Source organism: Suillus subalutaceus, assembly GCF_016647625.1.
Source record: "Suillus subalutaceus strain FC151 chromosome Unknown DFJ58scaffold_147, whole genome shotgun sequence".
NCBI lineage: Eukaryota > Fungi > Basidiomycota > Agaricomycetes > Boletales > Suillaceae > Suillus > Suillus subalutaceus.
The window spans coordinates 72,119-97,152 of record NW_024540396.1 but is presented as its reverse complement, the minus strand read 5'-3'; the positions used below and the strand labels follow the sequence as shown (position 1 = coordinate 97,152).

Sequence of the window (25,034 nt, the reverse complement as noted above, 5' to 3'; positions counted from 1 at the left end):
CACGTGATCAGGTATCAGACCGGCTTCCATTTCAGACATTGACAAGGTCTTGATAGACTCGTTGGTACTTATACGATGACAAAGATGGAGCAACTAGTAACACAGAGACTACGAAACAGGAGTACAACTGATGGGTGAATATGCAGGGGAGATGAAGATGAACTAATCAAAAGCCTCCTCCGCACTCTTACGTACCAGACGCCGTACCTTCTTCTTATAAGCTATAATGACGTGGTTAGGATCAAGTGATTCTGTCAACTGGGGGTCACGCACCAGCATGATCCGTGCGAATTTCTTTGGCGGCATCCACGTTGGCTGGGCTGTCCGTGTTTGGGGTCTCGGAAGACAGTAGCGATATGACGCTCACAAGCTACGGTGGAGAGTCAAATCGGCACCAAGGAAACGTTTCGATGAACGTCATACAATTGTTTCCACTGTGTGAACGGGCATCCATCGTTCACCGGCATCTTCATAACCGTACTGATCATCACCCGGAGCATGCTGCGATCATAGATGAGCTTTGATTGATGGAGACAGTAAAGAATACGCGCCAAGATGGAGATGCAAACCACGCCATCGGCGTAAACTGCATGATAGAGTTAGATCACGCGGTGATTAAGTGCACCCGGAGCTTACTGTTTGGGTGCCACATGGGCGTGATAAACCGCATCTTTGGGGGTTGGAGAGGGTACTCTGAAGGAAAAGAAAGGCGAGCCTTGAAGAACCCTCCTTCACTAGATCGGGTATGAATAAGAGATATAAATGAAGAGGGGTATGTGAGCGTACTACAGGGTGTCCGGAGGCCTGTCAAATCTGGTGAGTGCGATGGATGGCTTTGAAGAGATTTGTACTAACCCGATGATCATGACCTCCCATTCATAAAGATTGTTGTCATCGACAAGTCCTTTGCCCGGAAGTCTATCAGGAATCGGTTGAAGATCAAAGTTAGGGAGAAAGGCTGCCCGCACCTGCAGAGAAACCCTCAACCGGGTGTTTCGTGAGCTCAGTGAGCTGCCTACGAAGTAGGAGAGTGTTTGACGGCTGTGGTGTGGATGGTTTCGACATAAGGGCAATTGAGGATTTGACAAAATTATTACAGAGAGTGCTAGTGAAAGATTGCAATGGAAAGGTGAGTAAGTGTGATTCGAGAAAGGTAGATAATGGCGTGGGAATGGAACCGGTAGTCATTTGACACCCGACAATATTTCTTTTTATTTCTTTGTACATGCAGAGGCATCCGTAGCTACTTGTACCGACTCCCTAGGTCGACACCGGCCGCTCCAGTGATCTTGCTCAACTCCAGAAAGGAGGGGGGATTACACGCCAAACAAACGTTTCTTATTTGAAATTCCCCTTACTAAATAGGCTTAGCAGGGTCGTCCCCGTATGTCATCTGACAGGCCAGGCCGCCATGGGCACCCCGTTCACTCGTCAATTGTGAGTTCGATACATTCCCTAACATTCATAATAGGCGGAACGTCGATCGACATCCTACATACCTCTTCGAGCAAATCACTGGATTTCAAATGAAGTTATATCCGCGGTGGAAGAGTCGACACAGTAGTTTCCCCCAGCCAGACTTTTGTAGACAAAGGAAGACGGTGTTGTTGCCACTACTCCGCCAACGACGGATACCCCTTTGTACCGCATTGGTGACATTGTTGCGAAGCCACAAGTTACTAGGTAGATGCGCTCAAAGACCCGATAGGAGTAGTCCTGCATTTTTGGTAGCCATCACACCTCATGCCAAATTGATCGGGCAGTGAAATTTTGAAACTTTGAACATGATCAAAGCAGGACTTTATGTGCTTATTGTCAACGCAGCTGATACGAAATCGGATCCATTGTTACTTGCCAGTAGCTCGCGTGAGTCATAATAGGTATTCACATTAGAGCGTCTAGTGAACACAACAGCCACTATGGACTGTCAGTCAGCCTAGCCATGGTGAACATAAAATTAAGACCTGATATCCTATGACTACTACGTTGCCAGCAAATAGCTTTCCCAAAACATCATCGATCACGAGGAATGGTCTGCCAAGTCCAACAGTTGTCGAGGAGCTCGATGGAAAAAGTTGAGGACTGGAGAAGATTACTCACCAAGATCCGCACTGCCTGTGTCAGACAGCATTTTAAAATACTGTTTTAGTGTCATCTCAAAGGAAAGGTAACACGTATGTTCCTATGAAAGTCTGCGGAGGCGAACCAACATCGATCGAAGCATACCGCATATCACGCTGACTGCCCGTCATCCAGGGCCGCCACCAAAGGATCATCACCAGCTAGCTAGTTTCACAATTTTTGAGATGGATAGTTTGCTCAATGGGTGTGCATGTCCATCATTAGCTTCAAATCCTCGACGTTACTTCCTAAATTTACTGGTAAATAGCGCGAACAAGTGAAACCAAGTGCCCACATACACGGAGGCTTGTGAAAGGTGTGCTCGGAGACTCTTTACACCGACTGTATTATTCCTGTGCTCAAGTGGTAGGCGCAGGCTTTGGCCCGAGGCCGGCGAGCCAACAACTAGCAACAACAGCCCGAGGAAAGACGATGCGTGTCAGTCAGATTTGACGATGCTGAGATACAAAGATGCGCGTCATCCTGACCTTTACTTATATGTGGGCAGTGAGGTAGTAAGCAGAAGAAAAATAGGTGATGACGATGATTTGGCCTATCTGAAGGTCGTAATCACGTCTGCCCCCTAGATTAACTGGTGGCAGCTCACCATTAACACATCAAAAAATAGCGACTGTCAGGCTCCCCGCATGTCATCGACATTGCCAATAGAAAACCGAAAGAGATACTTTCAGTCAGCCGTCACAATCTCACTCGCACTTTAAGTCGTCAAAGGTAAATTCCAACTCTCGCACTCAAGTCATGGCACGCTGACACGTACTACTCGAACATGACATTGCGTAGTCAGAGAATAGTGAAAGATGAGAAGAATCGAAACTTGCAGTAGTCTCACACGGGGCAACGTTAGGAAAGCGCATGCACTGGTGGAATTTGCGGGTGGTCCCGAGATTAACTTGACATAACAACGAAGTGAGTGGATAGGCTGCAAGAGTCGGTACGGAGGCAATCCCATTAAAACCCGAGACTCAGAAGTGGAGAATTTGAATGTCGTACGCATGATTATCGTGCGGCCCGTTGAACCAATGGTGGAAGAAGTTGAATTGGGAGAATTGGCAATTGCTGCCCGAGCCCGTAAAGGCACTTGAGTCTAGTCGTACCCAGCCCTGACGAGGGCCGAATCCCTGGTCAGCAGTTTTGCCCGCCGCGGGGTCTTACCGGGAGCCCTGCCCGTCGTACGTACAACGGACGATCTCGAAAGCCAGATGAAGAAAAATTGGAGAGCGCTCTCTCAAATGCAGTGCAAGTGAAACCGATGTCACGGAACTGAAAAAGCCGTATGGTGGCAAAACCAATCACATATATAATCACGGAGAATGAACTAGACATCCAAGTATATCAGGGACATCTGGTGGGATATATCAGTCATGTAATGCGAATGCCAATGACTGGACTGAACGGAAAGAGTAGTCAGAGGCGTCTACGCACCCAATACGGGCAAAATATAAATGCGGACAATAAGGGCACGAATCGACGAGAGTACGTATAAGAGTATACGTACTCCTCATTATAAAAGCGGACAGCGGCGCACAGGGTGAATACTGTGCAGAAATAACCAATTACACGGGTAGAGGCGTGCGAGTACCGGTGTGAGCGACGACGATATCAGTAAGGAAACAATCAGGGATGCAAGATAACGAGTGGCGGGCTGTGCAATTTAGACGTGTGGCAATATGTCGAGGAGCATAACAGACAGATTATGAGCTCCATGTTATGACCAGTGAATGGCTGTTGCAGATCAGTGCACACTGCGCAAATAGACTGGCAGCAGCCATCAGCTCCGAGATCATTTCTCCGAAGGACCAGCTAGGGAAACAGGGAGACAACTGTGCGGCGCGGCCGATATAATAGAGCGAGGCTAGAGGAACGACATCGAAGAAGGAAGTATAGAAGCGTCCGAGGCAGCAACGCGGCCAAAGCCTAACCCGGAGGAAAGTTGGTAGTAGACAAATTACATGAAGTGGGATTGGGAGAAATTGGTGTGAGGCACGTCATACACGATGGTCACGCCATGCCTCGAGAGTGCGACGACGGGTGGTTCTGTCACTAGTTCAGAATTTTTCATTGGGCTTGACTAAGACTCTTGGCCCTGACGGTGGGTCAACTAGGTTAGTAGGAAGACTGTAAGTACTGGGTGGCATATCCTTGATCCTGTGAGACCGTTCTGAACTTGGATAGCGTCATCATTAACCGCGGCGCGGCCACACATGGCAAAGTCCGCTATGTCACCCCTGGCGTGGTCTAAGATAGTGCGAACCATTAGGCCTTAGGTTTGGTGGCTGGAGCTTAAAGGCATGGTTCTACATAACGGGCCTCCTTGGCAAAACGCCATCCGTAACGCGTGATGGTCGCCATGGCACCGGCGTCAAACTTTGTCAAACAGAGTCTGCGTTAACCCCGTACACGAATACCCACCGTCACTTGAATTGCGCCACAAATTGCGAGGCAACTAGCTATAGGCTGCGAGTCGCGATTGCAATATACAGTGTACATGCCACAGATACGGGCCCACAAGCCGACTGCACAGCTATCACAGATTCCAAAGGTGAGATCCGAGTCAAATTGCGTTAAACTGCTGTTTTTCGAAATATCACAACTTTGAACCCAAGTCCTCTCAGGTACATGGTAGTTTCATAAAAGCTCGAGCCTTCAGAAGAGCAAGATATGGTTAGCCACGGTGCTAAGTGTGTGTCATTGTGTGCCCCGTCAATCGGATTGCTTGTCAATGGTGCCGCGGTCTGTCGGACTCGGATGATTTACTTGAGCTACTTCAACAGGCTTGTATCTGCTTGTAGTTATCTTTCAGCTTGCTATAGCTGACACTTCTTTACTGGAAATCTCTATTGACCGGGGGCGGCCTTCGATTAGTGGAGCGGCGAGGCTCAAGGCAATACTATCAAATTCGTTTTTTTTTTTGGCTCAGAAACACGTTTGGAGACTGGCTTTTCCTCATTTTCGAACGACTTACGGGTCCTTTGTTTTTGGTATCCGACAGGAAACCTTTCCAGTCTGTCCTCGAGTTCCAATCAGTCTCAAGTGACAGGCAAGCGCCATGGATGGAAGCTCTGCAATTGACTACCCATTGCTCGCCCGTGAAGTTAATTATCATGTTGGTGAGTGAGAGTGCAGTATCGTCTCATATTGGCATCGAACTTTTATATACAGTATCTTCACTCGCCCTTCAGTTATGGGACGTAGTGATTACTTTACAAAGCGAGATAGAGCATATATGGCCGTGCGTCTTTAATGAACACCTGGAAGTATACGCTGAGTCCTGACCCCCTTTTTCAGGAAACCTTGGAACTCATTTTTCAAGTGGTTATACTTGTCCCTCCGATATCTCAGTCTTGCAACACAAATGTAAGCACCCTCTGTACTTCCCTCGTACCCACTGAAATGCTCAATCGATATGGAGATTCCATCAATTCGCAGTCCCTTACCTTAACAGCGGGAAAGCTTTAAAATCAAGCTGTTTTGCATGGTATGTGTATAGTACCCTCATGGCACAGTTCCAGACAACCGCTGTCGAGATCATCTTGGCTGTCCGAGGTAGGCATTGTTCTGCTTTCAATTATATGTAGTGAGTGACCAAGTCAATTTCAGTGTATGCACTGTTCAATAGAAGTCGCCACATCGCTATCTTATTGGGGTCGCTGATGACACTCGAGTATATAATACTCACGATCGTGATCAGCGGCTATTTCGATAAGATACCCTCCATTCCTCATTGCATTCTATCAAAACCACCGTATCAGTTAATTTATCCCGCGTAAGTCTCAGTTTTCTGATCCTGACACTACTTTTGTGAACAGTGCCTCCAGCATTGTGGCGGTGGTACTGCAAAGCACACTTCTAGGTCTTGCTCTGACAAAACATATACTGGCTAGACGCGCTGGCTGGGGTCGAGCACCACTTGTCTCGCTTTTGATCAGGGACGGAATGGCCACGTATTTTATAATATGTGGTATGAACTTTGCTTCTGACATTGCCATACTTCTGATGATTTCGGACGCTGTAGTGATCTTCTTCTGCGTCTGTTCATTTTGCGAGCTCCGTGATGAGCGCGCTATCATCATGTTCTTGTGAGCCCTTTCTACTCTAACCGGGGATCAAGCTTAACGTTATTGCGGTTAGTTGGCTAATCTCAATCACATCATCATGCGTGAGTTCAGTTGCTCTCTAACGGGCATTAAATTACCTGAATGTGACTCTAAAGGGCTGTCGACTTATAGTCAATATGCAACGCCTGGCAGTAGCTGAGAAGTTCGTGCCCCACTCTCCTATTACCTCAGAGATTGAGATTGAATTTTCATATCAATCAATGTAATATCTTGTGCTACAGTGCAGTCATCTTGGCCGTGATTACTTATTGCAGAAACGCCCGTGCAAATTCCACAGGTTCTTGCTTACAAATGATGGGTAAAATGTTCTAAGATCTCCGAGAGGGCGCAAATATAATTGATGGTGCTTAGTTAGGCCTCAGCAAGCTTCAGGGTCCTAAGCTTTAAGATGACTTCGACAACATTGTGGTAAGTGGCATTCCACCACGCACACCTGAGTCCTCCGAACATTAATTTTTTCTGATCATTCGCGCGTTCGATGTCTCAAGATGTCATATCTTATGCTTTTGTTTTCAGACAAGCAACTAGTCATTGCTGTATGCGCCTACGTTCCCCTGTGCCACGTTTATCGACATCGCTACTGACTTTTTGCCCAGATTCCTCTCTCGCCTTTTTGATTTACGACTGGCTGTTAGGTTTAGAAAGCGAGGTCCAGCATATCTGGATGTATGTATTATCTCGCTCAAGTTGTTTGGAAATCATGATCAGTGTAATTTAGGCAGCCTCAAAAGCGAGTGTTCAGATGGCTTTACATCTACCTTCGGTACTTCAGTTTGTTGATTCAAGCGTAAGTGTGTTCGATCTCGGAACTACTACTTGAACTGAATCGTCAGGTGCTGCAGAATGCACCCAGGTATCGTGGAATACTTCTCAGGAGGTCGTGGTTCGCCTTCTTCCTGTCTAGCCTGGAATATATATGCATCCTTAGTGAGTCAAGTTCATATCACAGCAGTCGAAATGGTGCTTGCTGTCCGAGGTAGGATCTCGTGAACGTAGTCGAAGCTTTATTGATGGAGAAGTCAGTATACGCACTCTTCAACCGAAGTCGTCGTATTGTTTTACTGGTCGGCTTTCATATCTTGCTTGAAGTCATTTCTTCCGTGGTGAATGCGGTATACACCGTAAGAGCCACCAAATACCATGGGTACTGTATCTTTTCCAAGCCGCCGCATCAACTGATGTACCACAGGTGAGCAGCCTACGACTCGGGTGTGATGCTCTTTTATTGAACAGATATCATTCCTACAGCATTATAGTCTTGTCCACACAGATCACCTTGATGAGTCTTACGTTGTTGAAGACTATCCTTACCAGGCGCTCAGGATGGGGGAGGACACCGATCGTATCCCTACTTCTGCGCGACAGCAGCGCGGTCCTCTTTGTCATATCTGGTCAGAGACTTCGTGACCATACTTTTTTCAACATTCATTGAGCCCTATAGCACTGTGTCTCTTGACGATCGGCTTCTGCCGACTCAACGGCGAAAGAGCAACAGTAATGCTTTTGTACATATGGCCTTTTATACTTCTGTTCTGTGCTGACGATATGTTTACTCGTTTCAGCTGGATCGTATCTATACTTTCCTCGTGTGTGAGTCGCTGGCTCGTAACATTCAAATCGTGCGGCACACTGACTCAAACGCTAGGGATGCCGGCTGCTCATGAACACGCAGCAGTTGGTTGCTCACGGTCCCATATGCAGAGTACGCAGTGCTTCAATCCCAAACCTCTGTGCTTAGCACTCTTATCGAGATCGAACAATGACATGTCAGTCAACCCCGTTCAGGCATGCTGTTTGATTCCAACCACGACATGTGTTTTTCATTGAATACTTCCAACCCAGCGGCTAGATAACGACTGTACGATGATCCCGAACCAGCAGTTTCCAGCTCAAGTTTATATCTCACATAGTCATACGACTTTATATTCAAGCTTGTGTATTGACTACCATGTAGTACGTCAACATGTTTTGAGAGGTTGTGGAGATCAACGGCCAACGGATCCAGGATGATGCTCTTCAAGGTTTATTACAGGAAAGCTGATCAGTACTTAGTACTGTAACATGTACACCTACATGACAGATGTGAACTTTTGTGATGTCTAGCTTGGGTCCAGCTTAGAAAAATAGGCGAGTGGAAACACATGAGAAAAGATATCGACACGACCTAGGTCAGACAAATATTGTAAATCAGGCGATGTCTAGTACATACATGTCTATACAGTCGCATGCGCAGAGTACAGTGATCGTGGACTCAAATCCAATCAACATTCGATCATGATACTCCATATGCATGCGCATCCCATACGCTGCATTCGAGTTACAGCCTGAGTGATAATTTAGTACTTGTTCGGGTAAGTACTAGCAAACTTGAACCAGGAAGGTAAGCGTCTACTGGCGCACAGCAAAGCCCCATGGTTGTGGAGGACTGGCTTCTCCTCCTTACATAAATCTAATGATGTATCGTTGCCGAAGGTGCTTCGAGGTTGTCTCGGAGTCGTAAGTACTTACGGTATGGTTGCGGTATGGCATGCTGACTCGGAGGGCTTGATCTGGGGCTGATTGGACAGAAAAGGAAACTCGTTATGTTAGTAATTTGCATCACTGAACCTACTATCTCTAGCCTTACTCGACATAGCACATACCCTCGCAAAGGCATCGCACAGGGGGGAAAAGGAACAATCACGGGCAACAATGGCCACTATTGGGGAAGAGGAAAATGATTGGGAGCATGCAAACCGCACGAACTGGCGTGGCTTAGGTCTTGCAGATCCAATCAAGAGGGTCGAGGTATTTTAAAAATTTTTGTGCGTAGTTATTATTGCGCTCATTATCGGCACCTCAGGACAAATGGTTGTTGTTACCTGCATTCCTGAAAATCAAGGGTTTGGTCAAGCAGCATATCGACTCCTTCAATTATTTTGTCGATGTGGATATCAAAAACATCGTGAGAGCCAACAACAAGGTCACCTCAGATGTTGATCCTCGCTTTTGGCTCAAGTACACGGATATCCATGTCGGCTTCCCCGACCGCACAGACTTGGACGCGATAGACAAGAGCATCACGCCTCATGAATGTCGGTTACGCGACATCACTTACAGTGCTCCGATTCTTGTCACTATTCAATACACTCGAGGAAAGAACGTTGTACGCAGACCTAACGTTAACATTGGACGACTGCCGATCATGTTGAGGAGTAATAAATGTGTGCTCACTGGCAGGAATGAAGCGCAGCTGGCTCGAATGACGGAGTGTCCCCTGGATCCCGGCGGTTATTTTGTTGTCAAAGGCACGGAGAAGGTCATTCTTGTTCAAGAACAGTTGAGCAAGAATCGCATAATTGTCGAAACTGACAGTGTCAAGGGGATCGTGCAAGCCTCATGTACTTCGTGAGTCATTCTCTGGATCTTAACTTCTCTCCTTTGGCTAATTCGTGTTAAAGCTCAACTCATGGTGGGCTCAAGTCCAAAACCTATGTTACCACGAAAAAGGGGAAAATTTACCTTCGACACAATTGCATTCACGAAGATGTCCCGATCGTTATTGCATTGAAAGCGCTCGGTATCCAGTCCGACAAAGAGATTCTTCTTTTAACTGCTGGAAATACAGAGGCCTATAAGATTGCCTTTTCTGCCAACCTTGAGGAGTCTGCCAAGTCGGGCGTATTCACAAGACATCAAGCACTTGAATGGATAGGGTCCCGGGTAAAAGTCAACCGAAAAGTTATTGGTCCACGAAGGCCCGCCTGGGAAGAAGCCTTGGAAGCACTTGCGACAATTATCCTAGCCCATGTTCCTGTGATAGGTTTGGACTTCCGGTCCAAGGCAATTTTCGTGGCTACCATGACTCGCCGAGTTTTGATGGCGATGGATGATGAAAAAATGGTTGACGATCGAGATTATGTTGGAAACAAACGATTAGAACTGTACGTCTCTTTTCTCTTCTTATCATTGTCAATGAGTCAATGGTACCTAGTGCGGGGCAGTTACTTGCTTTGCTGTTCGAAGATCTGTTCAAAACTTTCAATGCCAATCTCAAATCAGCGATCGATAAGGTTCTCAAGAAGCCGTCAAGGACCAACGAATTCGACGCTTTCAATACGATGCAATTTCAGGGAGATCACATAACCGCCGGATTTGTACGCGCCATTTCCACTGGGAATTGGTCATTGAAGAGGTTCAAAATGGAGCGTGCAGGAGTCACACATGTTCTCAGCAGACTGAGCTTCATATCTGCCCTCGGCATGATGACACGCATATCATCCCAATTTGAAAAGACTAGAAAGGTCAGCGGACCTCGTGCTTTACAGCCTAGTCAGTGGGGTATGTTATGTCCGAGTGATACTCCGGAGGGAGAAGCCTGTGGTTTAGTCAAGAATCTTGCGTTGATGACGCATATCACCACAGATGTAGAAGAAGGACCAATTATCCGTTTAGCATTGATGCTTGGCGTCGAAGGTGGGTTCGGATCACGTCATACCTATTTCTAACACGAAATGCACTGCCAGACATCAGCTTAGCCACGGGCACGGAGATATATGGACCACATACCTTTGTTGTCAACGTGAATGGCACAATTATTGGACTAACTCGGTATCCGATGCGATTTGTAACAAACTTCCGCAGGCTGCGCAGAGCAGGGCCGCTTCAGCGAGTTTGTTGGTATTTATGTTAATCACCACCATCACGCTGTTCATATAGCAAGCGACGGTGGACGAATTTGTCGACCAATGATCATCGTGGAGCACGGCCGCCCAAGAGTCACGTCAGAACATATCGCGGTAAGATTCTTTTTCTGACATTAAAGCAGGTTGGTAATTTTTTGATCATTCAGCAACTCAAACAAGGCGCTGCCTCATTCGATGACTTCCTCCGCAATGGTCTCGTGGAATACCTCGATGTGAACGAAGAGAACGATTCCTATATCGCACTTTATGAGTCCGATATTGTCGCAACGACTACGCATCTGGAGATTGAACCATTTACTATTTTGGGCGCTGTCGCCGGTCTTATACCATATCCCCACCACAATCAATCGCCTCGAAATACCTATCAATGTGCTATGGGTAAACAGGCGATAGGCGCCATCGGCTACAATCAACTCAATAGGATCGACACGCTTCTTTACTTATCCGTGTATCCGCAACAGCCGATGGTCAAGACAAAAACCATTGAACTTATCGGGTACGACCGCCTGCCGGCCGGTCAAAATGCTACAGTTGCAGTGATGAGTTATTCTGGGTATGACATTGAGGATGCTCTCATTCAAAATAAAGTTTGTCACCATTTCCTGTTTTACATGTCAGCAGGTAATCTGATTTGACGTGTAGGCGAGTCTCGATCGTGGTTATGGAAGGTGCCAAGTTCTGCGCAAGAACGCTACTCTCATACGGAAATACCCAAACGGCACGTGAGTGGAGCTTTTTGTCGAGTACATCTCTTTGTCTCAGCATCAATCTCTAGCTTTGATCGGCTGGCAGATGCTCCCTTGGATGAGAACGGGCAAACTCAGAAAAAATATGATATCGTCCAACTTGACGGTCTTGCCGGCGTCGGCGAGCGGGTTGATCCGGGGGATGTCTATGTTAACAAGCAAACGCCAACGAACGCCAGCGATAATACTTTCAGCGGCCAAGCCGCCGCAGTCCCCTACAAGAACGCACCGATGTCTTATAAATCCCCAGTTGCTGGTTACATTGACAAAGTCATGATCAGCGATACCGAAAACGACCAAACGTTGATCAAAGTCTTGATCCGACAAACGCGGAGGCCGGAACTGGGTGATAAATTCTCATCTCGACACGGCCAGAAAGGTGTATGCGGTCTGATCGTAAACCAAGAAGACATGCCCTTCAACGATCAGGGAATCAACCCTGGTAAGGTATACATGTCCCTAGCTGATGTTCACTTAGTTAACTTTGGGGTCAGATACCATCATGAACCCACATGGTTTCCCATCTCGAATGACGGTCGGCAAGATGATCGAGCTTTTAGCAGGGAAGGTAATTCCCACAGACATTTACGAGCGAGTGCTGTGGGCTCATTTTTATTGGCAGGCCGGGGTCTTAAGTGGTAAACTGCAGTACGGTACAGCATTTGGGGGCTCCAAGGTACAGATACTAGCGCTGCCGCCGATCGAACTCTGATTACAAATTCTCTTACCACAGGTTGAAGACATGTCCCGGATCTTAATTGAGCATGGCTTTAATTATGCTGGAAAAGACATGCTCACAAGCGGTATCACTGGTGAAGCCCTGGAAGCTTATGTCTATTTTGGTCCAATATACTATCAAGTATTTCGATTCCCTGCGTCGTGTAAGGTTTCAGCTAACTGATTGTCTCACAGAAACTGAGTGAGAGAAGTCCCACATTAACATCATGCACGATTGACTCCCATGCGCCACAGAACACATGGTAATGGACAAAATGCACGCCCGCGCTAGGTACGATCGAATGAGCCTGAGAAATCCTGGCGAACTATTGCTCACTTGCTGACGTTTCTCTAAAGAGGCCCACGTGCGACGTTGACACGCCAGCCTACTGAAGGTCGGTCCCGCGAGGGTGGTCTCCGGCTCGGGGAAATGGAGCGAGACTGTCTTATAGGTTACGGTGCGACTCAGCTGTTGCTTGAACGCCTGATGATTTCTTCCGACAAGTTCGAGGTGAACGCTTGCCAGGAATGCGGTCTCATGGGGTACAACGGGTGGTGTACATACTGCAAGAGTTCAAAGAAGATGGCTAAGCTTACTATTCCGTACGCTGCAAAATTGTTATTCCAGGAGGTTCGTCAGCCTTCGTACACTTCGTGTTAAGTACTGATTGTTTGTACAGCTGATGGCAATGAACGTCGTCCCCCGGCTGATCCTTGATGACGCATAACCCCTGTATAACATAACACAATATTTGTATAACTTGAATCCACCTCTTAAAACGGTTCAATGCGCGAGATCAAATCTACTTGAGATATGGAGGACAAAGGGGTATTGATTGTCAAATGCAGAGCAGCAATATCCAAAATTGTGGCATTCAGGCTCCTTACAACAGTCTACTACCCTTACCATTTCTCGGAGTTGTTGGAATTGTCCTGGATCGAGAGAGACAACCTATCATAGGACTAATAACTTGGGGAGATAGCGCTGATCACGCTATATTTGACTCGTTACATAAGATAGAGATCACGAATGCTGATAAGATCTGTCCGTTCAAGTCAGAAGGGTGGATGGACTCTGATTGCCATGCCATGTGACAATACATGCTAGTGCATATACGAAATGACGGAAGTGATAAAGTAAATGGCGGTGTTGCGCGTCAACAAAGTTTAGCAAGGCCTAACGTAAAATGGTGATAGTGAAGACGTGAAAGTATATAGCGCTCCGAAGAAATCGAAAGGGATGTATCCCGGAGCCCTCGGATGCGACGAACGGGAGCTCTTTACACCGTTAAGGTGCTCACGCTTGGTGCGAAACTGTTACTTGGGGCGCACAGGAGCAGGATCTAGTATGACTGCTCATAAAGTCAACTGAGCATGTCTGTTATTAGAGCTGAAGCTTGACGCCTTGACGTTACCAAGGCGGCGGCCATACCTCGTGGAGGATACATGAACTGGTGTCACCATTAATATCGTGCATGGTGAGCATGTTTGGCCATAGTTGGCTGATACTATTGAGGGCGTTATTGTGTTCTGGTAACAGACGCCGATGCTGTGCAAATGGTCGTTATAATACTATGTACGTGCATAATCGCACGGAATGTCAGTCTAGGCATTAACGCATATGACGATATTAATGTGCGAGCTAACGGAGGGCTGGCAGGAGGTGGCTTAAAGTCCTGAATTATTACGGCATTGTGGGGTGCGGGGTGAGAAGTATTCAGAACTTGGTTGCGAGACAAGAATTACCCGAATTCGGGAGATACTTTGGAGTATAGCCATACGCGTTCAGCCACCTGGCTTCTCTAGATTCTTCTAGACCCCGGATAATATCGATGAAACCTACGCAGATCCCGAAGAGCCTAAACCCGGATCTAGGTTCAAGGAATCGCAATAAACGTGTGTGTATTCCGAGACTATGTTCTTCGCTGCCTGGGCTCTCGGCGTTAACAGGCAGGTCTGGTCTAGCGTGATCCCGAAGCCCCCACAATTATTGGGAGAATCTAGAGCGAAACTCGCAGAAAAGTTGTTGACAGACGAGTTGGCCTGACCACTACTCTCCTAGAGTTTTTTTTTCAAGCTTGCTAGGAATGCAAGAGAAGAAGTTTTTCAAAAGGGGGAAAGGGCTGGATATCGGTGTCGGCTTGTATGCCCGCCATAACTTGGGCAACTAGTCAGATCCAGGAACGAGATGGAATTATCAAAATTTTACGGAAGTTACAATGAGCCCTTGCGGACCGTCATATAGCTCCCCGAGGACCACGTGGCCTTGGCAAGGGTCCGGACTGAGGTTGAAGAAGTCGCCCAATCCTGTACGTGCGGCCCTGCGGGTCGAATTCTACCCGAAAGTATATCTGTGATAGGTATGGTCCCGTATGATCCAGGGTCCTGCTTCTCATTATTATGGTGATATTGAATAATTTGCCCACAGGTAAGGGATGTGCCTTTGAATGGGGGTAATCGAAATCTCTCACAGTAAATGGGTTGTGTGTTCCTCCCCAACTTCCCTGGCGGCAAGCTGTACCCGCTAAGGGCATCCGCACGGAATGACTTTGAACACCGAGGACAGTGCCTGCCGTTATAGGATAAACAGTTCGGCACTGCAACCCGCCACCACTGTATATAATCTGAGCGCCTATAGATGAAAGACCGGTCCGTAAAGTCACCGTTCATATGGCGAGTATCGGACGGCAGTGTTGACTAGTGTTGCCAGGTGTTGTCATCTTGACACCTTTTTTTTTTTGAAAGTAAAGCTAATAGGTCCTGAAACGTCAGATGCGCACATGTATCTCTGCACGCAGCGGCGGACCTTTGATAATAATTGCGTGAGACCGAGATCTCAAAGTCTATACCTGATAAGTTCCGCACTTCTGGCCTTACCCTCCGAGGTAACCTTTTAATGCTTCAGTCTCGAGCTGACGTGGGAGAGCAATGTTCCAAGACAACTTGAACTCCAGTTTGTGGTCATTGGACTGTCACAAACTTGTAGCCAATTACGTTGTCAATGAGTAGTTCCGTGACGTCCTCTACTAGTTCTAGTAGGCAGGTGAGTCTTCAGATGGAAATGACTCGGAAGGATATCATTACGTTGCCAGTATAATTTCCTTCCGGTAGAAGTTTTATGAAGAGCGCTGTGAAGAACGGAGTGCGCGTATGAGGAATAGCGAGACGAGTGAGATAAAATGTGTTCATGCGCGTAAAATTGCGCGAGACACCGTTGTTAAAACGTTGATCAAGCCTAGGCCTTACGTTCAACGGTCGATTATGCATTACGTACACCAAATATTACCATTTACGCCAAATAGTAATAAGCGCTCACCGTGACCTGCTTGTCACTGTACGTAGTCCGGTACCAACATCTTCCATCTCTTATCCAACATTCACTTGGATTTCTCACCATGAATACAAAGGGCAGTAGCGCAACTGCACTACGACGATTAATGACCGAATACAAGCAATTGACCTCAGGAGGTTGATACTTTGTCGTCTTGTGAATGACACAGTTGACACTCACTGGGTTCCAACTTTCTAGGCTCGCCCGACGGGATGTTCACTGCAGGTATATCAAACAACATCATCGATATATTGTTGACATAATCCCGCAATTTGACTTCTAGGTCCAATCTCAGAGTCGGACTTCTTCACTTGGGAAGCGCTTATCTGTGGTCCAAAAGATACACCATTTGTAGGTTTTTCCGCGAACTTTCGCAAGGAATACTTGATGTATTTGGCATTTCAGGAGGGTGGCGTCTTTGTCGCCAAGCTCACTTTTGTAAGATAACATGTCATGATGATGGTCATGTCGCAAATGTAACTCAAGTGTTGGACCTTAGCCACAGGACTATCCACTATCGCCTTTCAAGATGAAATTCGACCCTGCCTTATTCCATCCGAACAGTGAAATAACCTCTATAATGTATTTGATCGCCGCACTGATGGGTAATACGCAGTTTATCCGGATGGAAACGTCTGCATATCGATCCTCCACACGCCCGGAGATGATCCTACCATGTATGAACAAGCATCTGAAAGATGGAGTCCTGTGCAGAGCGTTGAGAAGGTGATCTTGAGTGTTATTTCCATGCTTGCCGGTACGTTCACCGGATCTGATCGTTGTTCCGCACTTCTCTTGATGCTTCACTTGATAGAACCAAATCTGGAGAGTGGCGCTAACATCGACTGTTGCAAGTTGTATCGGGAGAACAAACCAGTGAGCGCTGAATTCGTATCATGCCACACTTTCGTATCTCATAAATATGACCCTTTCACATAGGAATATGAAAGGCTGGTCAGGGAGTCGATTAGGCAACAACTAGGTGTATGAGTAACGTGATATGTAACACTAGAATATAATACGATGCCAGCACGTTCCATGAATGCAGTAATTCGCTGAACTAATCTACTTGGAATAGGTTATACGAGATGACGAGCCTTATTATAAGTGTGGCGGAACTGAAACCTTCTTGCAATATCACTGTGAAGGGGCATAACGCTTGAAAACTCTGTTGTGGTATCCTGGGCCTGTCTTGCCAAATATGTGGCGTTCCACATACTCATTGCGAAACATCCCACGAGGGTCGACCGACTCAAGTACGCGGGTGAAGTCGTCGAATCGAGGATACAATTTGCGAAGTGTCTCTGGACGGAGATGATGTGCCTTGGCCCAATGAGGTCGGCCGCCGTGACGGCACAGAATGGTTTCAAAACGCTCGAACAGCGTCTTGTACGGGACCTCAAACCCGTAGGGTCTTCGGAAAGTCTCAGCCTGCCAGTGCAGAAAAGATAAAACAAGAGACGTACTTGAACTGGACAATCCCGATCCAACAAGTCCTCTGTCCGTTGCTCGGACTTAGCCAGATGTCGTCACTGTCGGAGAATCGTACTTCAATAGGGAAATGAGGGCGGAGACCATTGGGGTCAGAGAACTCGCGCATTAGCCAATCATGCAAATCATGAAGACAGGCTTTCGTATTGGCGTAGGGGATAGCCCATTCGGTAGTGTGCTGCGGATACTGCAATGGAGTCAGCAACGTGGGACGAAGACAAAATATTCCACCCACTCTGCATTCCATGTTAAAGATACGGAAGCTATCATCGATCGCGATAACTTTGGTGCTGACCAGCCATGATGCGAAACGACCGATGAAGATGTTCAATGGCAAGATGAATCTTGCCACAAAAAGTAGAAATTGCACCACATGAAAACCGATCAATGAATGCCAGAGCCAACTTCCCGCTGGTTTGACTGGCTAGAAGGGATTACGTTGGAAGTGTACATAAGCCGAGCACAGCAACTTACCTCTATGGTACGATCGGCAGAACTTACTCGCATGGTATCCGCAGCAGGAAACCACCAGAACCGAACATGCTCAGAGGCAGTGACGAGGCTGTCCAAGCTTCGCACACATTCATGAAACTGGATTGTTTGTTGGACCTCTTTGAGGCGAAATGCGGGCTCCACTTCAAGGGTAACCGTCAAGATAAGGCCCGTGCTGCCCAATCCGCAAATTGATGCTGTGAATAGATCGGGCCTCTCTTGGCGAGAACAGAACACGCGAGATCCATCCGCCAGCAACAACGTCAATCCCATGACATGCGTAGAAATAACGCCATAGTTGATGCCAGTTCCGTGGGTAGCGGTCGTGACGATACCGCCCAATGTCTGGTCGGAGATCGAGCCGACATTAATCATGGCAAGGCCATGGATTGCAAGTTCGGCATGGAGTGCATCAAGTGTAATTCCGGCCTGAGCGATGATATATCTTTTGTCTGCATGGATCTAAACAATTCAAAATCAGAATTAATATTACGCGCTTACGTGCTAATGATAAACCAATGACGAATGGCCAGAATGTCTCCGCCAGTGGGTCGGGGATTTGAAACAAAGTTTAACCGAATAAGTCTAAAATTATGCTTACCTCCAAAAGCCGATCGAGCTTGGTGGTGCGTAGCATGTAGCCAGTGGTACAGGCGAGGTCACTGGGACTATGGCCTACTCCGACGGCTCGGACCACTTTGCCTTCACGTCGTGCGAGCTCGAGAATGAGCTCGCACTGAAGTTCCGTTGCCGGCTCGAAGATTGCGAGTGGTGAACAAGCGAATGTACTACTCCAATTGGTGAACTTGGCATTTGGAGAAGTATTAGGGACTGTTATTGGCTGTAGGAGGTCATAGAGCTGGGGGAGAGAAATAGCGGAAAGATGAAGCGTCGATGTCGGCGTCGACATTGCGAGGACAAATAGCGAGGAGATTGGCCATCCATTGCAAAGGCTTTATAAGTTTTTGGGTGACGACTCATATGTCAACCCGATCCTCTGTAAGACAATTCGGCGAACTCCGATGATAAACGGATATGACCGGATGTCGCAGCAATCAAAAGTGTGGACGAGAGTGGAGGTAACGCTCGAAGGCAATGTACACTACCAATAGGCACCAGGTCACATAATCCGAGATCGGGTTCTGAGATCTCCTCACCCACAGGCTATTACACTTGCGGCGAAATCGGAGGATTCAACCTGAGATAGATCTGATGCCATACGTTTGAAGCTATCGCCCCGTGGCAGAAAACGCGTGAGACCAGTCCCCGGATCTGACATGGACAGATAAAGCTGCATCATGGCATGGGGGCGTTATGAACTTGTTCTTTAGGATGTTCACATCATCGATCATCGACGACATACCTGCGAATTCAATCACCGCCTCAGCATCGGCCGACCATCGTCTCCCATATCCTTCATTTAATGCAAAAATTTCGTATCCCACATGGCTGTCAATACCTGTCAATATTTGCACTCACCTCGGGAAGCCTTGATAGTTTTACAGTAATTTAGCCATTAGAACGTGAAGCAGACTGCATTTCCGTTTCATCCAAGCTGTGGTTGCGTTGGCAAACTTTTGCCGCTCTCCCACGGGGATTCGACTCTTCCGTTCCAGTCAAACGTTTTTATGTCATCACCAGGAACAAGTCAACATTAATAATACTCTGGCTTCAAGCAAAGCCAGTATAGTCACCATGCCAATCAATTGAGAAAATCAAAAACAACTCGACTCCATTCCTGCCCCTCGTAAAACAAAACACCCCGGACTTCTGCACTATCAATCTCCAGACCCAGTTCGAATTCTGCGAACAAAGATCAGCACAAGTCTTTCAGAAGTGACTACAACCACAAGCCTGTGAAGAAGCCATTTGGCTGCGGTATGCTGGCATTCTGTTGAAATGTCGGCAGAGAATTTAGATTAACAGTCCATCTACAGAGCTCGATGGTTTCGCCCTTTGTGAAGTATAGGTCAGTGATGTGCTGAAAATATCCGTGACATGGTCACATACCTCATCAGTGTATCGCATCATCTTGTCCGAGTCGGAAGTATACAACACAGCTACGAAGATACAATCTGCATATCTATGAGTATCGTGAAGCAGTGATGATCAACGTAGAGTTGTGTCGCACCCTGTCCATTCTGTGAGAACTTGCTGTATTCCAAGTCAAACTAAAGTTCAGTTGTGCCAATGTAACTGGGGCACTTACCAAAATTTCGTCCTCAATATTTGGCTTGAACAAGACAAGGTCAACAACAGATCATTCTGAAGCAGATCACCAGTTACCCTTTTCGCAGGATAGCACCCTTCATGACCAAGTATTGTAAACTAGGTCCGGTAATCAATACATTACGCCGGAGAGTCATGAACCGTCATTACCGGTTGTCACAAATAGGAACGTTCGCATTGTTCTCTTTGATGTATGCAGGGCGTTTGGCCCAATCCTCTGGTTCGGCGGGTAGCTTCACCTACACACACAATCGGAACAGGGTAAAAAAGAGTCTAAAGTGTGAACGCCCACTTTCATAATGTAGGACCGTGGAGCTATCACAGTGGATACAATTGATTTGCGAGAAAGTCCGTACAGTGCGGCACCTCGCACTGTAGCCGTGTCGGCGTCAGAAGGGCGAGCGATGACCTTGATTCTCCCCGAAAATTGCGCCTGTCCCACGAGGGTGTGTAAGAACAAATCAGTCGTCCACGACAGGACAGTTCACTCGTGTAAACACACCTCGACTCGTCTAATGAGGTATTCGCTGCCAGCGAAGCCTCCCACGAGAAGCAGGGCGTCGATATGCTGCTCTACCTTCTTCGATTGTTCTTCGATCATTTCGAGTACCTGTCAAGACCATGACCCAAGCGAAAATAGTAATTTTTATCACGAAATTTACCTGATTTACAACGGGATCAAAGACCTCTCGACGAATGAGATTCCCTGGAATTGCGAGTTCTCCATTGATCAGTCCAACAGAAGAATCGTGGGGATCCTGCACATTGAAACATGTGAAGTTGAAGTATGTGTCTGTAGATAGTGCGCATAAGCGTGAGAATCCGAGGGCAAGAATTATGATAACCATCATCACTCTCGCCCCTAAATGCGAGCTTATCGGTTTGGCTGAAAGAATGCATAAAATAGGCGAGACTAGCGGCGTCCAAATGAGCAGGATGGTCAGCTAAAAGAGTTTTTACGAGCTCTCGGAATCGCAAATCGAGGAAAAGGGAACCGCAATTGGCTCCAGATCGAGCACACATCTCGGCGATCTCGAGGTTAGACATTTGCCCAATGATTTTGTAGACGGCAAGGTCCTGTTGCCATAATACATCAGGTGCGTAAAATAAATCATCCCAAGAAAACGTACGACTGTACCACCACCAGCGTCACATATCATAAAATTCTGGTTGGGCTTGAGCTTGTGCAAGTCCGTAAGTCTGGCACAGTGGACAGCCGCGGCCTCTGGTTCGCTAAAAATGAGTGAGCTGAATGAAGGGGCCAACACACAGGAGATATCGTACGTGATAATACGCAGCCTGTCGCGCCAGTTACCATCACCTGCATGAGCCGATTGCACGAGGCTTGCGGAAATGGCAGCTTCGCGCATCATGTCGCATCCTTTAGCGTCCCAAGCTGCCGGGCACGTCACGAGGACATCAGCCGAGTCTAAAGGAACAACGGATAAATTAGGTTATCCATATCTTAGATGTGGTCACTGACTGAGATCTGCGACAGCTCCAATGTCACGGGTAATTTGCTCTTTAGCGTATTCCCACAGACACGATAAGAAGTCAATAATCAAATCCATCGCTGTTTTACCAGGCTAGAATACCGTAAATTTGATGCCATAAGATGAGGGGATGACACAAACAGGTAATTGGGGTAGTCGAGGGTCAATTGCGCTTTCATCACGAAGAGCACGTGGTTCGAGAAAAAGCTTGAACCTTGAATGAAGTATCTGAATCAGATAATTTTGGCCCATTATAAAGACCCCACCATTCACATCGCGTAGTACCGGGCATGGAACTGGCGTTCTTCGCTTCTAGTCCCCAAGCAAGAACTTGACCATGTTCATCGTACAGCAAGCACGTGGGTACCTTGCGGAAAGTTTCAAAAGATCCGGGCCAATGAAGAATTTGCTGTATCTTCCCGGACGCAATTCGAGAGGAGGCATATGCCTATTCGCAAATGAAAATCATGAGCTGCAAAGCCTTCGTTGAAATTCGGTGAATCATGTTAACTCACAACACCAGAAAAGGTAGTTCCTGAACTCAAGTCAGCACAAGACTTTGCCAGTAACAATGTGGATACTCACCAAAGTCGATAGAAATCGACATTCTCCCCTCGTTTGAAGGTGCCGGAATCAATCCTAGTTACTGTAGTGGATGTAGAGGGCGCGACACTGTTGTTTCCTTGGCGGAACATGGATGGGGTCAGGGTGCAAGAGAGGCGGAAAGAACAGCAGCAGAATTTGACGGCCCTGAAGGAATATACGTAGCTGGGGGTGGTGTCAATGGTGCACGTCCAAGGTTTGGACTCAAAGGAGTTGAATAGGTCGGGCCTTGGGGAGGTGGTGAGGGTGTGTGAGACCAAGGAGTGCCATTTATCGACCTGGTTGTTCTGGTGAAAGCTTTGTGGAGGTGGAGAAGGCCCAGGAGGGATGAGCAATGATGGTTTCTCTGCAAATGGCTGTATGTGATGTTGAGCGCCTGGATGAGGACCGGGCTGCTGGCTAATGATACCATTGTTCACTGGTTGCACTCTGTTGGCATACTGAGTGTCAGGAGCACTGATTGACTCTCCACAGCAACCCATGTTGAAAGCAGCGAAAAAAGGGCGGAACTGGGCAATAAGTATATCTCACCTCCAACACGACAACTGGGCCTGGCGTGGCAGTGCAAGTGCCGAATTACAAGCGTGAAACTAGCGCCCACCTGAGCTCGTGGCCAGCCTTGGACCAGCCTGGTTTATACATCACAGACAAGTCGAGCGGCGAAGCCGCCCACCTATATTCCAGTCTCAGAGATATTCACTGCACTGCAAATGTTGGTAGTGATGGGCGCGCTGACCCGAGTTCAACTGAAGATTATGCTATTATGGTACCGGGTGTCGACGGCAAATCTAGATTTGATAGACTACGACTCGGACACAGTGCATTAGTAGCACCACACTCCAGTACGTTACAGGTAGACCCATCCCGACAGTATTGGGGCTTCTCACTTATAACATTATGTAATATTGATTACCTCCCTAGCTGAAATATTATTTAATATTTGATGAGTATTGAAACTACGTCATCAACAAATATAATTAAATTTATTCTCTTACCAATCAGATAAGGAGCTCTTGCCTGTTCTCGCACATATATTATTTATGACTCCATATATATCTGTCGGAGAAGTGAACGAACCTGCTGTACTTGCACCGGGGAAGAATCCCTGATGGGCAAAAATCACAGCAATTGCAACGGTTCCTGTAGACGGAAGCCCGTAATCCAGATGAGATCCGGAAAAGGGACCATCCTCTCGAATCAGAGATAGACACCAGTGGGATTTTCTAGCACAGGTAGCGGCCACGAACTCAAGTCAGACCCCAGGCTAGTGTCTATATTATCAGCGCTGTCGTCCACTGTGAGTATGTATTATCGATACTGATAGGCTGGCTGGATGTTGATGACGAACTTTCGATAATAATGCAATCGGCTAACCTGTGTGACCATCCGCGAACCCTTCGCGAGAGCAGGTAAGGAACCATAAGGTGATTTCTGTGCCACTTATGCACGAACGCATGGCATGATGTGTCAGTGAACCTTGTGCGTCTTCTTAAGTGCAGACAGCCGAGAGGCCCACCAGTGATATCTCGCACAGAGGAAGCGAGGGGGTCCGATAATGATTCCTTCCCTTCTAAGCGGGAACCAAGCATCTTGGTCTTCCTTTTCGTACATGATGTGGGATATCTATGTCACAGTGGTTCCTCTTTTACGAGTCGCACGTTGTAGGATGGTGGCACAGGGTAGCACCGATTGCTTCCACATCATGATGAGGTGTCTGCTCCTGTCATTACAGTCCAAATTTTGTTGATTGCCCTGGCTTGCTTTTCGTTACGTTTATTATTTGTCCGAAATCCGGCCGCGGATGCTGGATTGACAATCGCTCCACATCGCTCCCGATCCCCATATGTGCGACGGCAGCCAGTTACTGTTGGACGGTTTTAAAAATACCATAAACGATGGACCATTGGATTTTGAAACCCCCTTGGAGCTTCCCGCGAAGGTTTGTGAAGGTTTGCGTAAGATTGAAGGTCCGATTCGGAGTGCCTAGAGGCTAGTAGTACGTTACGTCGTAGGTTTGCGAAAAATTGACGTTGGTCCTCTCGTTGGGGAGTCCATTTTGTAAAAGTCGAAAAGTATGTATTCACGCGATATGCCGGGACCATCTAATTGTGATGATCAACCCTAGATCTCAACAGTTGAACTGCCATGGTTGCCTCCAAGGCGACACAAAAGCTGTCCAGTATCGCTTCAGTCTTGGCCTGTTGATCCATTTCGTCCAAATATACAACTCAAGAACTTCTTGAAATCCCTCTCTGCGCATCCCAAGCTAAGCTCTGAGGCTGTTCAAGCAGCACAGCTACTGCGGGACAACGCCATACAGAAGCGGGTGAGTGCAACCACACGTGTTCTCATGCATGATTAACGGACTACAAATCTACGCCTTCCGCATTCAGTACGCACTGTCAGCAAAAACACTTCAGCCGGCTTCTATGCCAAGGCACTATGAACGGCTTGTGGAAGGGTATGAAAGAAGTGCAACAGGTGCTGGGAGACCTTGGTGGAAGGTCTTCTTTGGAGTATGGAAATAATCATGAGATATCAACCCGCTGGACTGCAGTTGTTCTCGCGTGAGTTCTTTCTGCTGTTCCGCGCTTGGTGGAGCGGAAGGCTTGTCACTCACTAGAAGCTCAGAGTATGTATAGAAAGGGCCTTACATGATATTCTGAATCTGAGAATAGATGCCAAGGTCTGCACGAAACCAAATCAGCATCCCAAGTTCTGATGTCCTCGGATCCATCCGATCTATTCAGGCTTAGACCTATATATCTCCATCACTTTGCCATAACTTTATGGTGAAACTTCTCGCTGTCGTTATATTTGGCGCTAACAATGCCGCTTTGCGACACTGTAGGCCTAGATATTTCAATTTCACCTCATTAAACCCATGTGATCCATGTCTCCTGAATGTCCAAAGGGATATGTAACCAACGAACCCCCCGCCTCATCGCGGACAAATCTGTGGCAAGTTAACCTAAGCTGAATCGGGGTCA

The 25,034-nt window shown here is 47.2% G+C and overlaps 8 protein-coding genes across 8 annotated transcripts; 5 read left to right on the top strand and 3 right to left on the bottom strand.

Annotated features, from left to right (window-relative positions):
* Window positions 1–7: 7 nt before the first annotated feature.
* On the bottom strand, window positions 8–1,212 carry DFJ58DRAFT_812695 (ubiquitin-conjugating enzyme). Its single transcript, XM_041391547.1, has 8 exons — window positions 969–1,212; window positions 856–904; window positions 787–804; window positions 637–734; window positions 552–586; window positions 424–501; window positions 274–370; window positions 8–221 (listed from the first exon to the last, which is right to left on the bottom strand). The coding sequence occupies exons 1-8, from the start codon at window positions 1,186–1,188 to the stop codon at window positions 163–165; spliced, it is 654 nt and encodes a 217-aa protein (XP_041238565.1). The 5' UTR covers window positions 1,189–1,212; the 3' UTR covers window positions 8–162.
* Window positions 1,213–5,243: 4,031 nt separating this feature from the next.
* DFJ58DRAFT_667820 (uncharacterized protein) lies at window positions 5,244–6,463 on the top strand (the record flags this gene model as incomplete). The annotated part of the gene is made up of 7 exons (XM_041382648.1): window positions 5,244–5,371; window positions 5,428–5,496; window positions 5,552–5,685; window positions 5,740–5,905; window positions 5,958–6,150; window positions 6,251–6,298; window positions 6,353–6,463. The coding sequence occupies 7 exons, from the start codon at window positions 5,244–5,246 to the stop codon at window positions 6,461–6,463; spliced, it is 849 nt and encodes a 282-aa protein (XP_041238564.1).
* A 138-nt stretch (window positions 6,464–6,601) lies between these two features.
* DFJ58DRAFT_812690 (uncharacterized protein) lies at window positions 6,602–7,768 on the top strand. Its single transcript, XM_041391546.1, has 7 exons — window positions 6,602–6,665; window positions 6,746–6,793; window positions 6,854–6,923; window positions 6,976–7,044; window positions 7,100–7,233; window positions 7,281–7,446; window positions 7,506–7,768. Coding segments are annotated over exons 3-7 (555 nt in total). The 5' UTR covers window positions 6,602–6,665; window positions 6,746–6,793; window positions 6,854–6,921; the 3' UTR covers window positions 7,690–7,768.
* A 1,080-nt stretch (window positions 7,769–8,848) lies between these two features.
* On the top strand, window positions 8,849–13,193 carry DFJ58DRAFT_812683 (uncharacterized protein). Its single transcript, XM_041391545.1, has 15 exons — window positions 8,849–9,044; window positions 9,100–9,644; window positions 9,698–10,180; window positions 10,231–10,712; window positions 10,763–10,863; window positions 10,895–11,035; window positions 11,089–11,529; window positions 11,585–11,664; window positions 11,718–12,130; window positions 12,183–12,256; window positions 12,311–12,364; window positions 12,422–12,530; window positions 12,661–12,697; window positions 12,763–13,036; window positions 13,086–13,193. The coding sequence occupies exons 1-15, from the start codon at window positions 8,949–8,951 to the stop codon at window positions 13,131–13,133; spliced, it is 3,378 nt and encodes a 1,125-aa protein (XP_041238562.1). The 5' UTR covers window positions 8,849–8,948; the 3' UTR covers window positions 13,134–13,193.
* A 2,607-nt stretch (window positions 13,194–15,800) lies between these two features.
* On the top strand, window positions 15,801–16,726 carry DFJ58DRAFT_718572 (ubiquitin-conjugating enzyme/RWD-like protein; the record flags this gene model as incomplete). The annotated part of the gene is made up of 8 exons (XM_041384496.1): window positions 15,801–15,873; window positions 15,935–15,961; window positions 16,020–16,087; window positions 16,142–16,174; window positions 16,236–16,299; window positions 16,353–16,493; window positions 16,551–16,612; window positions 16,676–16,726. The coding sequence occupies 8 exons, from the start codon at window positions 15,801–15,803 to the stop codon at window positions 16,724–16,726; spliced, it is 519 nt and encodes a 172-aa protein (XP_041238561.1).
* A 147-nt stretch (window positions 16,727–16,873) lies between these two features.
* On the bottom strand, window positions 16,874–18,629 carry DFJ58DRAFT_733400 (L-gulonolactone D-arabinono-1,4-lactone oxidase; the record flags this gene model as incomplete). Its single annotated transcript, XM_041386293.1, has 5 exons — window positions 16,874–17,150; window positions 17,203–17,414; window positions 17,463–17,651; window positions 17,702–18,181; window positions 18,321–18,629. The coding sequence occupies 5 exons, from the start codon at window positions 18,627–18,629 to the stop codon at window positions 16,874–16,876; spliced, it is 1,467 nt and encodes a 488-aa protein (XP_041238560.1).
* Window positions 18,630–19,329: 700 nt separating this feature from the next.
* Window positions 19,330–22,761, bottom strand: DFJ58DRAFT_812623 (actin-like ATPase domain-containing protein). Its single transcript, XM_041391544.1, has 19 exons — window positions 22,433–22,761; window positions 22,172–22,341; window positions 22,027–22,054; window positions 21,957–21,976; window positions 21,656–21,889; window positions 21,432–21,534; window positions 21,233–21,377; window positions 21,079–21,181; window positions 20,794–21,025; window positions 20,611–20,741; window positions 20,451–20,558; window positions 20,241–20,381; window positions 20,099–20,187; window positions 20,006–20,047; window positions 19,929–19,952; window positions 19,851–19,873; window positions 19,730–19,794; window positions 19,570–19,673; window positions 19,330–19,494 (listed from the first exon to the last, which is right to left on the bottom strand). Exons 1-19 carry the CDS (start codon window positions 22,524–22,526, stop codon window positions 19,422–19,424), a joined length of 1,929 nt encoding a protein of 642 aa, XP_041238559.1. The 5' UTR covers window positions 22,527–22,761; the 3' UTR covers window positions 19,330–19,421.
* Window positions 22,762–24,189: 1,428 nt separating this feature from the next.
* Window positions 24,190–24,572, top strand: DFJ58DRAFT_718569 (uncharacterized protein; the record flags this gene model as incomplete). The annotated part of the gene is made up of 3 exons (XM_041384495.1): window positions 24,190–24,192; window positions 24,236–24,370; window positions 24,438–24,572. The coding sequence occupies 3 exons, from the start codon at window positions 24,190–24,192 to the stop codon at window positions 24,570–24,572; spliced, it is 273 nt and encodes a 90-aa protein (XP_041238558.1).
* Window positions 24,573–25,034: the final 462 nt, after the last annotated feature.

What these genes read in the sequence shown, in the direction of transcription:
- DFJ58DRAFT_812695 (XM_041391547.1), bottom strand. Translation starts at nt 1,188, where the DNA reads ATGACTACCGGTTCCATTCCCACGCCATTATCTACCTTTCTCGAATCA. An exon ending in GGTTGAGGGTTTCTCTGCAG is followed by an intron (nt 905 to 968) that starts GTGCGGGCAGCC and finishes TTCCGGGCAAAG; the next exon opens with GACTTGTCGATGACAACAAT. An exon ending in TGGTTTGCATCTCCATCTTG is followed by an intron (nt 502 to 551) that starts GCGCGTATTCTT and finishes CTATGATCGCAG; the next exon opens with CATGCTCCGGGTGATGATCA.
- DFJ58DRAFT_812690 (XM_041391546.1), top strand. An exon ending in TTCAGTTTGTTGATTCAAGC is followed by an intron (nt 7,045 to 7,099) that starts GTAAGTGTGTTC and finishes CAGGTGCTGCAG; the next exon opens with AATGCACCCAGGTATCGTGG. An exon ending in CATCAACTGATGTACCACAG is followed by an intron (nt 7,447 to 7,505) that starts GTGAGCAGCCTA and finishes TCATTCCTACAG; the next exon opens with CATTATAGTCTTGTCCACAC.
- DFJ58DRAFT_812623 (XM_041391544.1), bottom strand. Translation starts at nt 22,526, where the DNA reads ATGGGTTGCTGTGGAGAGTCAATCAGTGCTCCTGACACTCAGTATGCC. An exon ending in ACGCTGGTGGTGGTACAGTC is followed by an intron (nt 21,026 to 21,078) that starts GTACGTTTTCTT and finishes TTATGGCAACAG; the next exon opens with GACCTTGCCGTCTACAAAAT. An exon ending in AATGGCTTCTTCACAGGCTT is followed by an intron (nt 19,495 to 19,569) that starts GTGGTTGTAGTC and finishes GGAGATTGATAG; the next exon opens with TGCAGAAGTCCGGGGTGTTT.
- DFJ58DRAFT_812683 (XM_041391545.1), top strand. Translation starts at nt 8,949, where the DNA reads ATGGCCACTATTGGGGAAGAGGAAAATGATTGGGAGCATGCAAACCGC. An exon ending in CGGAAATACCCAAACGGCAC is followed by an intron (nt 11,665 to 11,717) that starts GTGAGTGGAGCT and finishes ATCAATCTCTAG; the next exon opens with CTTTGATCGGCTGGCAGATG. An exon ending in CAGCATTTGGGGGCTCCAAG is followed by an intron (nt 12,365 to 12,421) that starts GTACAGATACTA and finishes CTCTTACCACAG; the next exon opens with GTTGAAGACATGTCCCGGAT.